The sequence below is a fragment of the Mustela putorius genome, unplaced genomic scaffold (assembly GCF_011764305.1).
Source record: "Mustela putorius furo isolate JIRA1106 unplaced genomic scaffold, ASM1176430v1.1 tig00000275_pilon_pilon_pilon, whole genome shotgun sequence".
NCBI classification, from domain to species: Eukaryota; Metazoa; Chordata; class Mammalia; order Carnivora; family Mustelidae; genus Mustela; species Mustela putorius.
Genome location: NW_025421341.1, coordinates 3,681,450 through 3,698,703, shown reverse-complemented (window position 1 = coordinate 3,698,703; position 17,254 = coordinate 3,681,450). Strand labels below are relative to the sequence as shown.

The 17,254-nt window shown below is 40.5% G+C and overlaps 1 protein-coding gene across 1 annotated transcript in view; it reads right to left on the bottom strand.

The window, feature by feature from the left end:
* HSPE1 (heat shock protein family E (Hsp10) member 1) overlaps window positions 1-17,254 on the bottom strand; it is a 43,157-nt gene that overhangs the window by 14,202 nt on the left and 11,701 nt on the right. Inside the window, exons 1-3 of the mRNA XM_004772166.3 lie at window positions 15,214-15,360; window positions 11,759-11,821; window positions 1,917-2,017 (exon numbers count right to left, since the gene is read on the bottom strand). Of these exons, the coding sequence (XP_004772223.1) occupies window positions 1,917-2,017; window positions 11,759-11,821; window positions 15,214-15,273 (224 nt within the window). The 5' untranslated portion in view covers window positions 15,274-15,360. Of the gene's footprint in view, window positions 1-1,916; window positions 2,018-11,758; window positions 11,822-15,213 lie in introns of the transcript that reaches the window.

Genomic DNA, 17,254 nt, shown 5'->3' with positions numbered 1-17,254 from the left:
AAATAAGTCAGAGAAAGACAATTATCATATGATCTCCCTGATATGCGCAATTCTAGAGGCAACATAGAGGGTCTGGGGTAGGGAAGAAAAAATGAAACAAAATGGCATCGGGAGGGAGACAAACCATAAAAGACTCTTGATCTCACAAAAGAAACTTGAGGACTGCCCGGGGGAGCAGGGTAGGGAGAGGGTAGTTGGGTTATGGACCCTTGGGAGGGTATGTGCTATGGTGAGTGCTGTGAAGTGTGTAAGCCTGACGATTCACAGACCTGTACCCTGGGGCTAATAATACATTGTATGTTAATTTAAAAAATTAAAAAATAAATTGGGTTGCGGTGACTGGCCGGTTCAGTCAGTAAAGCATGCAACCATTAATCTTGGGGTTGTGGGTTTGAGCCCCATGTTGTGTGCAGAGACTACCTAAAAATAAACTCTTAAACAAAACAAAACTAGATCAAGTAGTCAAGTGATTTGTCCAAAAAACTGGAAACTGGTGGAATACAAAGAAGTCTTAGCAATCTGATATTGCTGAACTATTATGATAAGACATTATGTCTTAGCAATGTCTAGCAAGAAATGTGATCTAATTTATTTATGGAAAGTCCTATTTCTACTCCACATATTATGTAAAAATGAACTCAAAATGTAACAAACCCTGATGAACATTTATTTCATGCTACATTCCTTATATTTTACCAATCAACTCATCTCAGCTCCCATTTACAGTGGCAAGTTTGTAACTTCCGGAAACAACTTTGTAACTTTAGGATTTAGCTGTTTTTAAAGTTAACTCTAGTTAACTAGTCATTCACTAGTCATCAATTTGCTCATTCAAAGGGTATCATGAAAAAGTGCCCAAGCTCCTTACCTCAGAATTACAATTAAGTTTTTAAAGATTCATTTATTTGAGAGAAGAGAGTAACCACATGCGTACACATATGCTTGCAAGCCAGGGGGAGGGGCAGAGATAGAAAGAGAATCTCCAGCAGACCACCTGCTGGATGTGGAACCTGACAGGGGACTCAATCTCATGACCCTGACTGAGATCATGACTTGAGCTGAAATCAAGAGTCAAACACTTAATCTACTGAACCACCCAGGTGCCCCCAGAATTACAATTAATCTTTATTTATCACATGGAAGACTAGAAGTTCACAGTAGGCAATTCATCAGATACCAAGCCTAGACTAGGGCCTTCTTATGATCCTCTATAGAAAAATAAAGTTTGGGGTGCGCTGTGGCTCAGTGGGTTAAGTCTCTGCCTTCAGCTCAGGTCATGATCTCAGGGTCCAAGGATCGAGCCCCGCATCGGGGTCTCTGTTCAGCAGGGAGCCTGCTTCCTCCTCTCTCTCTCTCTGCCTGCCTCTCTGCCTACTTGTGATCTCTCTCTCTCTCAATCTGTCAAACAAATATATAAAATTTTTTTAAAAATCTTTAAAAAGAAAAATAAAGTCTATCTTGAGTGGATAAATTGAAATAATGCATTTGTGGTTAAGAAAAACTGTGTAGGGGCACGTGGCTGGCTCAGTACATAGAGCATGCAACTCTTGATCTTAGGGTTGTGGGTTCAAGTCCCACTTTGAGAGGTAAGATGTAGAGAGATAAGAAGAAAAAAAGATAAGGAAAGAGGGAACCGCACCCCCCGCCCCCTGTGGGAGGAGAGAGAGAGAGAAAGAATGAAAGAACAAAAAGCTGTGTAAATAGAAAATAATGCCCATATTCATAAATGAAGAAAAAATTCAGTAAATAACAAAGATGAAAACTTTGTAACACTGAAAACATAAAGGCTTTAAAATCTGGCTTTTTAAAGTCTGCGATTGCATAAAGATTTTATTTATAATTCATAATCATCAACATTAAAGGTTTTTTTACAAGAGGAAGTACTGCTACTATTTTGATACATCATAAAAATTTACCTTAAATGTTCATATTTCCATACACCTTCATCTTGGCCTTCAGGTGGTTCAAGTATTTTGTCAATATTGGAACAGTCTGCTCTTATGTTTTGTTGAATATACTATAAACAAAAAAAGTTCTCAGAGTTAATTAAGATATTATACTTCATGATAAATCTTACGTTAAATATATTTAATTTTTGAAGACATGACTGCTCTTACGTTCCAACTTTTTTGGGTTATACATAAAACAGAAACCAAGTACAAAATCAGAATCACTAATTCAGAAGAAAGGAGGTAATCCTTACCTATGCTTTCTCCAATTCAACTTCTTTGAGGTAAGATCTACCATATAAATGCAGATATGGTACTTACCAGGACTGGATATGGGATCAAAACTGTAAACTACAATCTTCCCAAGAACATAAAATGTAGACGATATAACTATGGAATATAGTATAGGATTCCACTAATATCAATGATCTAGAATAGGCAAATCTAGGAAGACCAAAACAGTAGTTGTTTAGGACTGGGGAGAGAAGAGGAGACCAAGGCGAACAGAGAAAACTGCAAATGTAAATGAAATTTCTTTCAAGGGGGAATGGAGATCTTCTAAAATCAGACTGTTGGGATTGTGTACAACCTTGTGAATAGACTAAAAACCATGTATATATATTTTAAATGAGTGATTTCTATGGTATGTGGTATCCCATAAAGTTATTTTCAAAAAATGTCCAGCAGAAAAAATAAGTTAAAAGAAAAAAAGGCATGGACATTCACTTTTAATTTATGTAAAATAAAACTTAACTTTCAGGTTTTTTTTTTTTTTTTAAGATTTTATTCATTTGACAGACAGAGATCACAAGTAGACAGAGAGGCAGGCAGAGAGAGGAGGAAGCAGGTCCCCGCTGAGCAGACAGCCCGATGCAGGACTCTGCAGGACTCAATCCCAGGAAATGAGCTGAGCTGAAGGCAGAGGCTTTAACCCACTGAGCCACCCAAGTGCCCTATAAATTTCAGATCTTTTTAATGTTTCATGCATTCTATGATATACTGTGAAATTTGAATAGGTTATATTAGCTTAAAATGCCTAATTACAGAAACTGAATAACTGCAGGGCCTTGTTAAAGCTATCTTTTATGCTTATTTTCAGGCAATATTTCCTGAAGATTACTCTCATATCAAAAATCTGCTCAAAAGATTCTGACTCCCTAATGCCTATTTAAACCACTCTCCCTAACTTTCTGACCCAAAGTTCTAAATTCCAAAGTTCTGCATGAAACTCACTTTCTCCTCAAGCAGAAAGCAGCAAATTCTTTACCTTTTCCATTGGCCACCTCAAACTCCATACAACTTTTTTTTTTTAAGATTTTATTTATTAGAGAGAGATAGAGTGTGTGTATGTATGTGTGCGCATGCGCGCGCATGAGCAGGGGGAGTGGGAGACGGAGAAGTTGACTCCCCGCTGAGCAGGGAGCTGGATATTGGACTCTATCCCAGGACTCTGGTATCATGACCTGAGGGGAAGGGTGACTGAGCCACCCAGGCACCCCCACACTATTCTTTCCAAATTCTCTCTCCCCCAGCACATTCAAATCTTTCCTGATTATTCTAGTACTCACAGAACTCCGTCTGATTTCCTCCATTTGTCACTATATAATCTAAATTAGCAACTTTTCTATGCACTCTTACCTTTCCTGCTCCCATCACACCTCCTATAGAACTCTTACAAGCATTTATTTATATTTAATATATAAGTTATTATCGAGGGTCTCTCTCAAATAAAAAAGAGAATTTTAAATTTTAGTATTAGCATCTGGCACATAGGAGATTTTTAACAAATTTGTATTGTCTTTTCCTAAACTATATTACTTGAAGTCCAGGATAAAGATATGTAATTACCTAAAATGTTAAAGCCATGAAAGATTAGGGATGAAAAAATTTACCAGAAATGGAGTATGGTCCCTGATTCTTTAATATTCTTTAGTGGTCTCAAAGACAGTTTGGTAGTGAGCACACAAAAATATATTCTCTGCAATATGGTTTACTCATAATCAATATTAATTTTTTAAGCACATATTTAGTAATTGAATTTATGTATAATTATTAAAGTTTTTATAAGTAGAATTATAAGCTGTCAATCGTTAGGGAATCTAAAATCTTTTTATTACTGATTATTTATCAAAATAAAACCTATTTAGCCTGCTAAAACAAAAATATCTATGGGAAAATACATTTTCTATGGGATTAAATAAAACCAGAGTCTAGGGGCACATGAATGGCTCAGTTGTTGAGCAAGTGCCTTTGGCTGGAATCATAAACCCCAGGGTCCTGAGATCAAGCCCTGCATTGGGCTCCTTGCTCGACAAGAAGCCCGCTTCTCCCTCTCCCCTGGCTTGTGTTCCCTCTCTCGCTCGCTCACTCTCTCTGTCAAATAAATAAATAAAATACTAAATAAATAAATAAAACTAGAATCTAGACATAATATTCAAAATGTCCAGAATACAATCCAAAATTACTCGGTATACAAAGAACACATGAAAATCTCAATACAAGAAGATGAGTGTGCTGGGGAAAGGGAATTGTGGGAAATTGTTGTTGTTTAATGGGCACAGAGTTTCAGCTGTTAAAAGTTGAAAAGTTCTTTTAAAAAAAGATGAAAGGGCATCTTTCGGGTCCCTTCCTCTTTGGGAACTTTTTTTTTTTTTTTAAAGATTTTATTTATTTATTTGACAGAGAGAAATCACAAGTAGATGGAGAGGCAGGCAGAGAGAGAGAGGGAAGCAGGCTCTCCGCTGAGCAGAGAGCCCGATGTGGGACTCGATCCCAGGACCCTGAGATCATGACCCGAGCCGAAGGCAGCGGCTTAACCCACTGAGCCACCCAGGCACCCCATTTGGGAACTTTTTACTATCACTCAATAAACTGCTTTGCTGACCACCAAAACAAAACAAACAAAAACAAAACAAAAAAACCTTCAGATAGAGTTGGTAATGATCACACAATAATGTGAATGTACTTAATGCCACAGAAGGGGCCGTAGCTGGCACAGTCGGTAGAACATGCAATTCTTGATCTCAGGGCCATAAGTTCGAGCCTCATATTGGAGGTAGAGTTTACTTAAAAAATTAAGTTAAAAACTTAAAAAGAATACATTTAAAAATGGCAAAGTGGTAAATTTTATCCTACACATATTTACCACAATAGAGAAAAGCAGAGTGAACACCAAACAAGAAAACCCAAAGAAACCCATGCCAAGACACATAAAGTGCCAAAAACTAAAAATAAGCCTTTGAAAAAAGATACAGGACCTACAAAATGTTCAAAAAACTGTAGCTTTCTCATCAGAAACCACGGACAGCAGGGAATGGTACATGTTGAGAGCACTGAAAGAAAAGAAGAGTCAGGGCACCAGTGTGGCTCAATCAGTTGAGATTCTGCCTTTAGCTCAAGTCATGATCTCAAGGTCCTGGGATTAAGCCCTACATGGTCATCATCGAGTTCCCAGCTCCGGGGGAGTCTGCTTGTCTCTCTCCCTCTGCGCCTCCCCCATCCCTTGCTCACTCACTTTCTCTCTCAAATAAATAAAAATCTTTTTTATTTTTTTTTAAGATTTTATTTATTTATTTGACAGATAGAGATCACAAGGAGGCAGAGAGGCAGGCAGAGAGAAAGAGGGGGAAGCAGGCTCCTGCCGAGCAGAGAGCCTGATGTGGGGCTCGATCCCAGGACCCTGGAATCATGACCTGAGCCGAAGGCAGAGGCTTTAACCCACTGAGCCACCCAGGTGCCCCTCAAATAAATAAAAATCTTAAAAAAAAAAAAAAAAAGATCGTCAGCCCAGAATTCTGTATCTAACAAATATACCCTTCAAGAATGAAGACAAGGACATTATCAGAAGAAAGAAAACTAAGGAAAAATCCAAGCCAGCAGATCTCTCTGAAAGAATTGCTAAAGGAAGTTCTTTAGACAGAGGAAATAAATAAATAAATAAATAAATAAATAAATAGCACCAACAGAAAAATTTAGAATGTCAGGAGCAATCAAAATTATAAATATCTGGGTATAAAAACAATAAACCATTCTCCCGCCTCCAGTTCTTTAAAATATGTTTGGCAGGTGAAAGCAAAAAATGTAACATTGTCTGATGAGGTTTTCAATGTAGGTAGATGTAATACAAACGACAAAAGCATAAAGGGGTAATGGGATCTGTAGGAAGATAGTTTTCACATTTTAATTAAAGTGATAAAATACTGATTCTAAGTAGACTGAAAAGTATTTAGTAATCTCCAGAGCAATTATCAAAAACATTATATAAAGAGATAGCTGGGGTGCCAGGGTGGCTCAGTCTGTTAAATATCTGCCTTCAGCTCAGGTCATGATCCCAGGGTCCCAGAGTGGAGCCTCACATCAGGCTCCCAGCTCAGCAGGGAGTCTGCTTCTCCCTCTCCCTATCTCCCTCCTCCTGCTTGTGCTCTCTAAGAAATAAGTAAAGTCTGGGGCGCCTGGGTGGCTCAGTGTGTTAAGCCTCTGCCTTCGGCTCAGGTCATTATCTCAGGGTCCTGGGATCGAGCCCCGCATGGGGCTCTCTGCTCAGCAGGGAGCCTGCTTTCCCCCTCTCTCTCTGCCTGCCTCTCTGCCTACCTGTGATCTCTCTCTCTGTCAAATAAATAAATCAAATACTTTTTTTAAAAAAAAGAAATAAGTAAAATCTTTTAAAAAATTAAAAATAAAAATAAAAATAAATAGATACTCAAGGGGTGTCTGAGTGCCTCAGTTGGTCAAGTGTCTGCCTTCGACTCAGGTCATGATCTCAGGGTCCTGGGATAGAGCCCTACAACTGGCTCTTTGTTCAGCAGGGAGTCTACTTCTCTGTCTCCCTCTGCCTCTGCTCCTGAACCGTGTGCATGCGCACACTCTCTCTCTCTCTGCTAAATAAATAAATAAAATATTTTTAAAAGATTTTATTTATTTATTTGACAGAGACAGAGTGAGAGAGGGAACACAAGCAGGGTGTTTGGGAGAGGGAGAAGCAGGCTTCCCGCCAAGCAGGGAGCCCAATGTGGGGCTCAATCCCAGGACCCTCGAGACGCTTAATGAGTCACCCAGGTGCCCCAAATAAAATTTTTTAAAATAAAAATTTAAAAAGATAATCAAAATTAGAATTAAAACACTAAAAGTGGGGGTGCCTGAGTAGCTCAGTTGTTAAACGTCTGCCTTCAGCTCAGGTCATGATCCCAGGGTCCTAGGATTGAGCCCCAAGTTGGGTTTCCTGTTTGGTGAGTCTGCTTCTCCCTCTGCCTACTGCTCCCCAGCTTGTGCTCTCTCTGTCAAATAAATAAATAAAATCTTTAAGAAAAATAAATAAATGAGGGTGCCTGAGTGGCTCAGTGGGCTAAGCCTCTGCCTTAGGCTCAGGTTATGATTTCAGGGTCCTGGGATCGAGCCCTGTATCAGGCTCTCTGCCTGCCTCTCTGCCTACTTGTGGTTTCTGTCAAATAAATAAATAAAATCTTTTTAAAAAAGAAAAGAAAAATAAATAAGGAAATAAAATAGTAAAAGTGCTCTATCTGTAAAATGGCAGAAAGGGGGAAAGGAACAAAAAAGAGAGAGAACAAACTGAAAACAAGTAATATGATGGCAGACCTAAATCTAAACATAACCTACTAGTAATTAAATTAATATTAAATGGCCTAAATATACCCACTAAAAGACAAAGACTATCACAAAGAATAAGACAGCCAAACACTGTAAGAAACTTACTTCAAATATAATGATATAGGTAGGTTAAAAGTAAAAGGATGGGAAAAGATATACTAAACAAACATCAATCAAAAGGAAGCTGCAAGGAATGAAAAGTGGCTCAAAACTAAGGGAAAAAAAAAATCAGAGCACCTGGTTGGTTCAGTCGGTGGAGTGTATGACTCTTAATCTTGTAGTTGTGAGTCTGAGCCCCACAATGGGTGTAGAGATTACTTGGAAATAAAAATTCTAAAAAAAAAAAAATTTTTTTAAGATTTTATTTATTTGACAGACATAGATCACAAGTAGACAGAGAGGCAGGCAGAGAGAGAGGGAGGAAGCAGGCTACCTGCTGAGCAGAGAGCCTGATGTGGGGCTCAATCCCAGGACCCTGAGATCATGACCTGAGCCGAAGGCAGAGGTTTAACCCACTGAGCCACCAAGGTGCCCCTGAAAAAAATTTTTTTAATCAATGAATATACTATGTTAATATACAAAGGGAAGAAACCACAATCATCTCAATGCAGAAAATGCTTTTGATAAAATCCAACATCTTTTCATGATAAAAACACTGAGAAAACTAAGTGCGGAAGAGAACTTCCCAATTATGATGAAGGGCATTATGAAAAAAATGTCATTCTCAGTGATGAAAGACTGAAAGGTTTTCCTCTAATATCAGAAAAGAGACAAGAATGCCAGCTTTCACCATTGCTATTCAACAATGTGCAGAATTTCTAGCCAGAACAATCAGACACGAAAGAGAAGTAAATAAAAGACTATCTCTATTTGCAGATGACATCTTATATACTGAAATCCCAAAGAATCCACAGGAAAGCTAATAAACAAAATCAGCAAAGTAGCAGGATGCAAGATCCATATGTAAAAGATCAGTTGTGTCTGTATACTCCTTCAATGAATAATCCAAAAAGGAAATTAAGAAAGCAATTCTAGGGGCACATGCATGGCTCAGTTGGTTAAGCAACTGCCTTCGGCTCAGGTCATGATCCCCCAGGGTCCTGGTATGGAGTCCCACATTGGGCTACTCCTGCTCTGCAGGGAGCCTGCTTCCCCCTTCTCCCCAAGGGGAGCCTGCTGCTCCCCTTGCTTATGTTCTCTGTCAAATAAATAAAACCTTTAAAAAAAAAAAAAAGAAAGAAATGGCTCAGTCAGTTAAGCATCTGACTCAGCTCATGATTTCAGGGTCTTGGGAGCAAGTCCCACATCAAGCTCCCTACTCTGAAGGGACTGCCTCTCCCACTGCTGTTGTGCAACTGAAGAAAAGCCCTGGGGCACCTGCGTGGCTCAGGGGGTTAAGCCTCTGCCTTCGGCTCAGGTCATGATCTCAGGGTCCTGGGATCAAGCCCCACATCAGGCTCTCTGCTCAGCAGGGAACCTGCTTCCCTCTCTCTCTCTGCCTGCCTCTCTGCCTACTTGTGATCTCTAGTCAAATAAATAAAAATCTTTAAAAAAAGAAAGAAAGAAAGAAAGAAAGTCAAGCCAAGCCAAGCCCTGGACCCAGTGGCTTCACTGGTGAATTTTACCAAACGTCTGAAGCACATCAACCCTCCTCAAACTCTTCCAAAAGACCAAAGAGGAGGGCATAGTTCCTAACTCACTCTATGTTGCCAGCACTGCCTGATACCAAAGACACCGAAGGAAAACTAGAAACCAATACCCCTTATAATTATGGATACAAAAATCTTAACAAGCTGAATTCAATTGCAAATTAAAAGAGTATACATCACGATCAGTGGGATTTATTCCTAGAATGCAAGGACGGTTCAACATGCAAAAACTGATCAATACACAACATTAAAAAATGAAGGGGGGGTAAAACCCCCTATGTTATCTCAATTGGTGTCTGTGACAAAATTCAGCACCTTTGTAGGATAAAAACGGTCAATAAACTAGAATTAGAAGGAAACCAGTAACATAATAATCCAACATAATAAGGGTCACATATGAAAAACTCACAGTGCTCCTTATACTAAATGTGCAAGACTGAAAGGTTTCCTCTAAGATCAAGAACAAGACAAAGATGCCTGCTTCTGCCACTTCTATTAAAAGCAGTACTGAAGTTCTAGCCAGGCAATTAGGTGAGAAATAGAAATGAAAAGCATCAGGATTAGAAAGGAAGAAGACTGTCTGTTTACAGATGATATGCTCTTGGTATGTAGAAAACCCTAAAGATTCCACAAAAAAAATTGTTCGAACAAATAAATTCAATAAAGTAGAAGCACACAATCCCTACTTTAAAAAAAAAAGGGGGGGGGGTTGCCTGGGTGGCTCAGTGGGTTAAGCTGCTGCCTTCGGCTCAGGTCATGATCTCAGAGTCCTGGGATCGAGTCCTGCGTTGGGCTCTCTGCTCAGCAGGGAGCCTGCTTCCTCCTCTCTCTCTGCCTACTTGTGATCTCTCTCTGTCAAATAAAATCTTTAAAAAAAAAAATTAAAAAATAAAATAATAATAAAAATTATTTATTTATTTGAGAGAGTGAGAGAGAGAGCACACGATCAGAGGGAGAGACAGACTCCCCTGCTCAGCAGGGAGTATGACACCTGAGCTGAAGGTAGACGCTTAACCAACTGAGCCATCCAGGCACCCCACAACCTCTACTTTTAAAGGTAGAAACACTTACACATTTTTCCTCTTATTTTTCCCAATTTCCAGACACTGAGCTCTAAGTTTATGTTTCTGTATCCTCCATAAGGCCTACCTCATTGCCCAATAAACACTTGCTGATTGAACAGTATCCTTTTTTTTTTAAAGATTTTATTTATTTGACAGAGAGAGACACGGCGAGAGAGGGAACACAAGCAGGAGGAGCAGCAGAGGGAAAGGGAGAAGCAGGTTTTCCCACGGAGCAGGGAGCCCGATGTGGGGCTTGATCCCAGGACCCTGGAATCATGACCCCAGCCGAAGGCAGACGCTTAATGACTGAGCCACTCAGGGGCCGCTGAGTGGGAATGTCCAAACAGCCATTCATTCATGAAGAGTCATCCATTTCCTATGCTAAGTATCTAAATATTATACTGAGTCCATTCTAAAGGTTTTTGGTATTTGTTAATATTATGACTTGTTTTTTATGCTCAAAGAATTCAACTGTATTCCTATTTCATTTTCTAGGATTTTCAAATAATACTATAAATCCAAGTAGCTATCTACGTTTATTATCTAGCCATCAAGATAAAGCCAGCTTCTGTTTATTATTTTTCCTTTAAATATGCTAGTTAACTAATGTCTAGTCCATATACTAGTACACCCTAATTTCAGTCATCATTTTGTTAACCCCCTAAAGCAATTTTTAATAATTAGTTACAGAAATTATCTTTCCCAAGATTATAGATTTTATTCATTTTGGAAGAACTGCTACTTTTTTTTTTAAACCCAGTAAGTATATAATGTGATTCTCATTAAGAATGTGTAAGAGTTGGGGCTCCTGGGTGACTCAGTTGTTAAGTGTCTGCCTTTGTCTTGGGTCATGATATGGAGCCCCACATCCTGCTGCCTGTGCGGGAGGAAGCCTGCTTCTCCCTCTCCCCCTCCCCTTGCCAGTGTTCTCTCTTTCACTGCGTCTCTCTCTGTCAAATAAACAAATAAAATCTTAAAAAAAAAAAAAAAAAAAGTACGTGTAAGAATCTCTTGAGGGGCTTTTCAAACCAAACATGCTACAAGGATGTTGATATTCAATGCCTTAGTGAGCTACTTGGTAGTGGCAACAACCTAAAGGGAGGCATCTTAGCCCTCACATATATTAGAGCGGCACGAAAGTTAAGAACTGATGGGAACTTTTGGTAAATTTAGATACATGTTCTCAATGTTCTCTTTCCTATTTCATTATGTTATTCTAATTGAGCATTCAATTAACTTTGAATTAAATTCACTCTAAAATCAAATTTGGTACCCTAATTTGGTAGATTATTAATAGATACTAAAATGTACGTAAGTTTCATTACAGTCTACTATATCATCTTAAAACAAAATGGAGGATTGATAAAAGTTTTAAACATGCATTCTATTATTTCCATGGATTCTGACTTGTGCTAAAAGATATAGAAATATTATGCCAAAGGAGGTAAAATGCTTAGGTTATTGGAGTTGTGAAAGAAACTACAGTTATTACCTGCTGAACAGCTAGGGTACTGTCCATTTCATCAAAGGATTCATCAGGCCAATTATAGAAATCCTATAAAAAAAAAAACTCATTATTAAAGCACACACAAAGTCAAAAAAGGCAACAGGACTGAGATTAACTTCAATTCTTAATAAAGATCCAGAATTGCACTAGAGAGAAAGCTCTCATACTATAATAACAGGATTATCAGTGAATAAGGGAACTTTACTCAATGTTTTTAAATGAACACCAAGATTTTATATAACTGAACTACAAGTTACATTTTTTCAACCACAAATCCCTCAAATAGGGCTCCCATAAACTTTTCATGCATTACCTGAAGAGATAAATCTATCACTTGTTTGTTTATGGCGGTTTAATATTTCTTAAAAAGTTAAGCTGAAAAAGAATCTCCAAGCACTGGATCAGTTTTTTACCTTAAGAAAACAGTCTGTAGTGGGGTTAGGTACTGTTCCATAAGTACTATTGTAGACTGACATTATAAATTATTATTCCAATTCCAAATGGTGTTTCAAATTTCTAAATCAAAATATGAGCTCCATCAAAAAGTAGTCATCCAGCCTTTTAAGGGCAATCAATACTTTTGTGGATCACCTGCACTGGTTCTGAATTCCTCTATAGACAGTCCAATCCACAGATATTCCCCTAAGTGATTAAGAGTCTTTCCATCTGACAGATTTTTTTCAGCAAGATCTACATATGGCAAGGTCTACCTATGTATCCTTAGCAAGCAGTACAATGCCTAACACATAGTAGTTGCCTGATAAATGTCCCTAGGGTATAACTGGGGGAAACAGTAGTAGTGAACCAATGATCTGTACCAATTAACATGGGTAAGTCACCAAACACCTCAAGCAAACTGGAGCAAACTTAAGAATTCAGTGTATGATACCACATGAATAGAAGTTTAAGAAATCCAAAGGATACCTATAGATATAATGCATACATAGGAAAAGTATGAAGAAAAGGAATGATAATCACCATCACTGTTTGGAAGGAGTGGGGAGAAGACAGAAGAATGTGATAAAGAGAGATTCATCTGTATTAGTAACGTCTTAGTTATGATGGTAGGTGATGAGTATACCTTCTTAAATGTCTTAAACTTTTCATATCATTCTTTATTATTATAGTGCCCTGTATGAATGAAAATGAATTTCTTTTTAATATGTTAAGAAATAAAAACAACTTTCTGGAAATTGTTTCAAGATGTCTCTCCCTAGATATCACCTAAGTATTATTGAAGACTAGTTTTTAAATTGTTTCTATGTTATCTATACCGAAAGTTGTTTCTATCGGTATGCTTTGACTACTCTTTCCTTTAAAAAAATTAAGGTAGTTTTAAAAATATTAGAAAGTACATAAAGGAATATCCAGAAAACATACAAAACTGTTAACTGGTAATCAAATGTTTTGTCTCATCACAACTGTTATATAAACACAAAAGGAACCAAAATCAGCTTAATGAACATTCTCATCTATTTCAAGGAATAAACATTGAAAACCAACTACATGCCTATATCCCAATCTAACCAATTAAAAAAAAAAGTAGGGGGACGCCTGGGTGGCTCAGAAGCAGCTGCCTTCGGCTCAGGTCATGATCCCAGCGTCCTGGGATCGAGTCCCACATCGGGCTCCTTGCTCGGCAGGGAGCCTGCTTCTCCCTCTGCCTCTGCCGGCCATTCTGTCTGCCTGTGCTTGCTCTCTGCCCCCCCCTCTCTGATAAATAAAATCTTTAAAATAAATAAATAAATAAATAAAATTTAAAAAGTAGGAAAAAAAGGTAGGAAGATATAGATCCAAATAAATCATTTAGAATAGACCTATTCCAGTGAAGGAAATTAGTGTGACAAGAAATAGGAAAGAATGCTGCTCATGCGGTCTTTTTTTTTTTTTTTAATCCTGACCTTTCCTATGATGATTTAACAACCTTGATCTATGACAATGTGGAAAAAAGCAAAGGAGATTTTTTTATGTGACTTATAACACAGAAAACAGATGTGTTACAATATTAACTTAAAATATTTTATAACATTTCAAAACAAATTTTATAACCTTTCAAAATTAAGGAGTAAATAAAAATGGATGGCGATTCTCAGAATGTGAGTACAAAAAAGTCGACCTCTGAATATAGTAAGAGAAACAGTGTTTCCAAAGAAAAAGAAGTAAAGCTATCTGAGAAAGGGGCATTTATAAAGAATGTCTGGAAAAGGTAAAAACAATAATACATAAATTTCCAGTAATATGTCCAGAAAACGGCCAGAAGCAACTGAGAGCTAAATCTGACGCTATAATGGGATGTTTAAGCTCAATACTCTAGAATTCAGTACTAAAAAAAACTTGTTAAAGAGAAAAGGTCACCAGTGAACTAAGAATCCACAGACTATGTAACCTTGAGCAAATGCAGCCGATTCTCTGGGACTCGGTTTCCTTATCTGTATCATGGATCTAGGAAGGTGTCTGGATCTAAAAGGTACTCTGAAAGGATTCCCTTTCTAAAATTTTTCTAAAATTCTGTAAAGCACATTAAAATCTATTCTCTGGCATACGGTCAGAGCTCCATCGTTGGTCCCTGGGTCTTCTTCCCCCCCTCTTATATCACCTTTTCTTTAAAATTACACTTGGACACGTCTCTTCCGATGCTAGCGCATACACTCAACAGCAATGTATTTCCGCTGGCAGGTGAATCACTTCAAATCTAAATGCCTGTTTGACTTTTCTTTATAATGTGAGACACACCGTCTTTTGAAAACCCCCAGAATCAATTCCTAACCGAACACCACCTCACCCCTGAACACTGCCCTACTAAAAGCGGATAAAACGAGCAGCTCATCCCCTGACTACGCCTCCCGTAACAAGGAATGACAGGTAAGCAGAGCAGCCCGAGAACGAAAGCCTGCTGCGGCGAGAAATGCTCAAAGGCCAACTGCAGGAGGATAAACTGTCGCCACCCGGATCCGGCTAGACGGGCTGGATGGCAGAGGCCGGGCAGGCACGTCACAAACCGGGAAGGAACCGGAAGCCAGGAGGAGGCCGGCCGTGTGGACGCCCCCTCCCGCCGCGGCGCCCCCAACCCTCCCGAAATCCCCAGGGTCTCCACCTGGCGGGCCGCGCCCTCCGACGACGGTCAGCTACGGTTCAGGGGAGAGACGAGAACAAGCAGCCGCTGCTGACACGCTCTCGGCCCCGAGCCTCGGCGGTCGCCGCCCGCGTCTTCCACCCACCCCTCACGCCCACCCTCAAGTCGGGGCTCCGCAGGCCTCACGAGCCGCCGCCGCCTCAGCCATACCCCGGGGCTGCGGCTCCGGAAGAGCAGGCCGGGTGCGGGTGCCCCTGCCCGCCAGCTTACCGCCCCGGCCCAACCTCCTCTCGGGGGCGGCCAGCTTCCAGGTGCGGCGCGGCTCGCCACCGAGAGTTCCAGGGCAGGAAAGGTGCAGAGAGAGTACCTGCGCCTTGGTGCCTGGCCTGTTCCGCCTCAGCACTGCCGTCCCCTCCGCCATGACCATAGTGCCAGAGTCTGGGCGGCTGGAGTCAATACCCGGATGTGGGGGAAGGCTGCCCGCGCGGGCGGAGGGCGGGGGGAGGCGGGCGAGAGGGGAGGGGCGCGACGGGGTGGAGCGGCGCTCCGGCTCCGGACGTCAGGGAGGGGCGGTGGCTGACGGATCAGCCGTAGCCCGCGCGGAGCAGGGCGGGAGGCCGGGGAGGAGTCCCAGAAAGGACCGGCTGGCGGAGGGAGAGACACAGAAAAGGGAACAGCCGACGACTCACGCGGCGCGACGTGGAGGCAGGGAGAGACATGGCCGCGGGGGCGGGGAGTGGCTTCGGGACAGCCGGCCGGCACCGTGGGCCCCTACGAGAGTGAGCAAGGCCGGCGTAACCTGTCGGTCATCTCCCTGGGCGTACAATAGTCGCGCTGAAAAGACAGGGTTTGCACAATGGTGACTGCTGCAGTAATCCCTTGTACAAGCAGATACCCGGAGGAGCAGAATTCTGCCCCCGAATCCGCCTCGTCCGAGTGGAGAAACAGGCCCCAGTCCGGGAAAATTCCTCAGACCCCCGCAGGAAACCGACCCAATTTCAAAAGACTAGGGCTTAGACTGTCAAATGATGTTTCCACCATCCGCTGACTTCAAAGCCAAGGTCCTTTTCAATGACAAGTTTGTGTAGATAAAAGACTCAGAGGCTAATTATCTGGGCGAGCGTGGACATCTGGTATTCTGCGTTAGGCGGACAAAATTAGCTCTTATTTTTTTGCAAGTCAGAAGCAGGAAGAGAAAACGAATGCCCCTTGACAGATGGTGGGAGTTGTACATCTTTACATGATTCTAAATTTCTTTTGTTGCAAGTTTTAAGTGTTCTAACGTTATGTAATCACGAAAGTTCGGCAAACTTTTGTTTCCTGTTTAGAAACGTTAAATCTTTGATCAGGGAGGAGGGAGGCCATAGGATACCAGATGTGAAGCCAGCTCAAAGGGTAAAAACCGCATATACTAGGGTGATTTCCAAAAGAAAAAAACATCAAATAAACCTAAAGGTGCATTGAGAATGCCTGAGAGCTGTATCACAGACAGCCTCCAAAAATGGAGGGAGGAAAGAAAGGTTCGTTAAACTAGCGGGTGCAAATTTTACTGAATAATTGTCAGAGACCTGGAACTTTGCTCAAAGGGGTTAGACAACAGGAAGTTGGTTTGCCTTTAAGATTCCTCCTTTCTGGAAGGTGTATAGACTGGTAACTTCTCCAGAGCAAGTTAACTTAATTCCATCACTACTTCCTAGTATATTTATTTATTCAACAAATATTTATTAAGCCCCACTATGTGTTCAGCACTGAGGTACAAGTATGAAAAGGCCCAGTCTTTAACCATAAATTACTTAGAGTGTAGCACTGGGGACAGACAGGCAATCCCCAATTCTCTTGCAAAATATGGTGAGACTCTAGGACAAGTGGCACCAAAATGATGCCTTCCTAAGAGGCATGGGGTGGGCCTGGGGAAGAACAGAGTCCTAGGTAGGCTTCTAAGTCTGTGAACAACTCTTACCTCCAAGGATTAAATTAAAATTTCCCAGATTGTGTGGTAGTGTCCCTCACTTGCAAGTAACAGTTACCTATAATTGAAGGGGCTCATCTTAATGTTCTCTTAAGTCCAGATCTGTTCTATGATTTCACCTCATCTGAAAAGAACAAGAGAAAAACTGAATAAGTAGGTTTTAAATTCAGGAACAGAATATGCATTCATCTCTGAAAAGTCTGATAAGGTTGCATTGTGATGTCAACTCTGGCCTTGCTCACAGGAAGAACCTTGTTCTTGAGAGTTGAAATGTTTCTAGCTCATAACCTTCACATTTTAATTCCTCTGTCAGTCTGCAGATTATCAACTCCAAACAAAAACAACTTTTAAACCAGTGTTAACCAGTGTTTGAGGGGTGAGAGAGGAAAGTGAAAAAGAAAAGAAAAGTTTCATCCTCATAGAGGACGAAAGCAAGTAT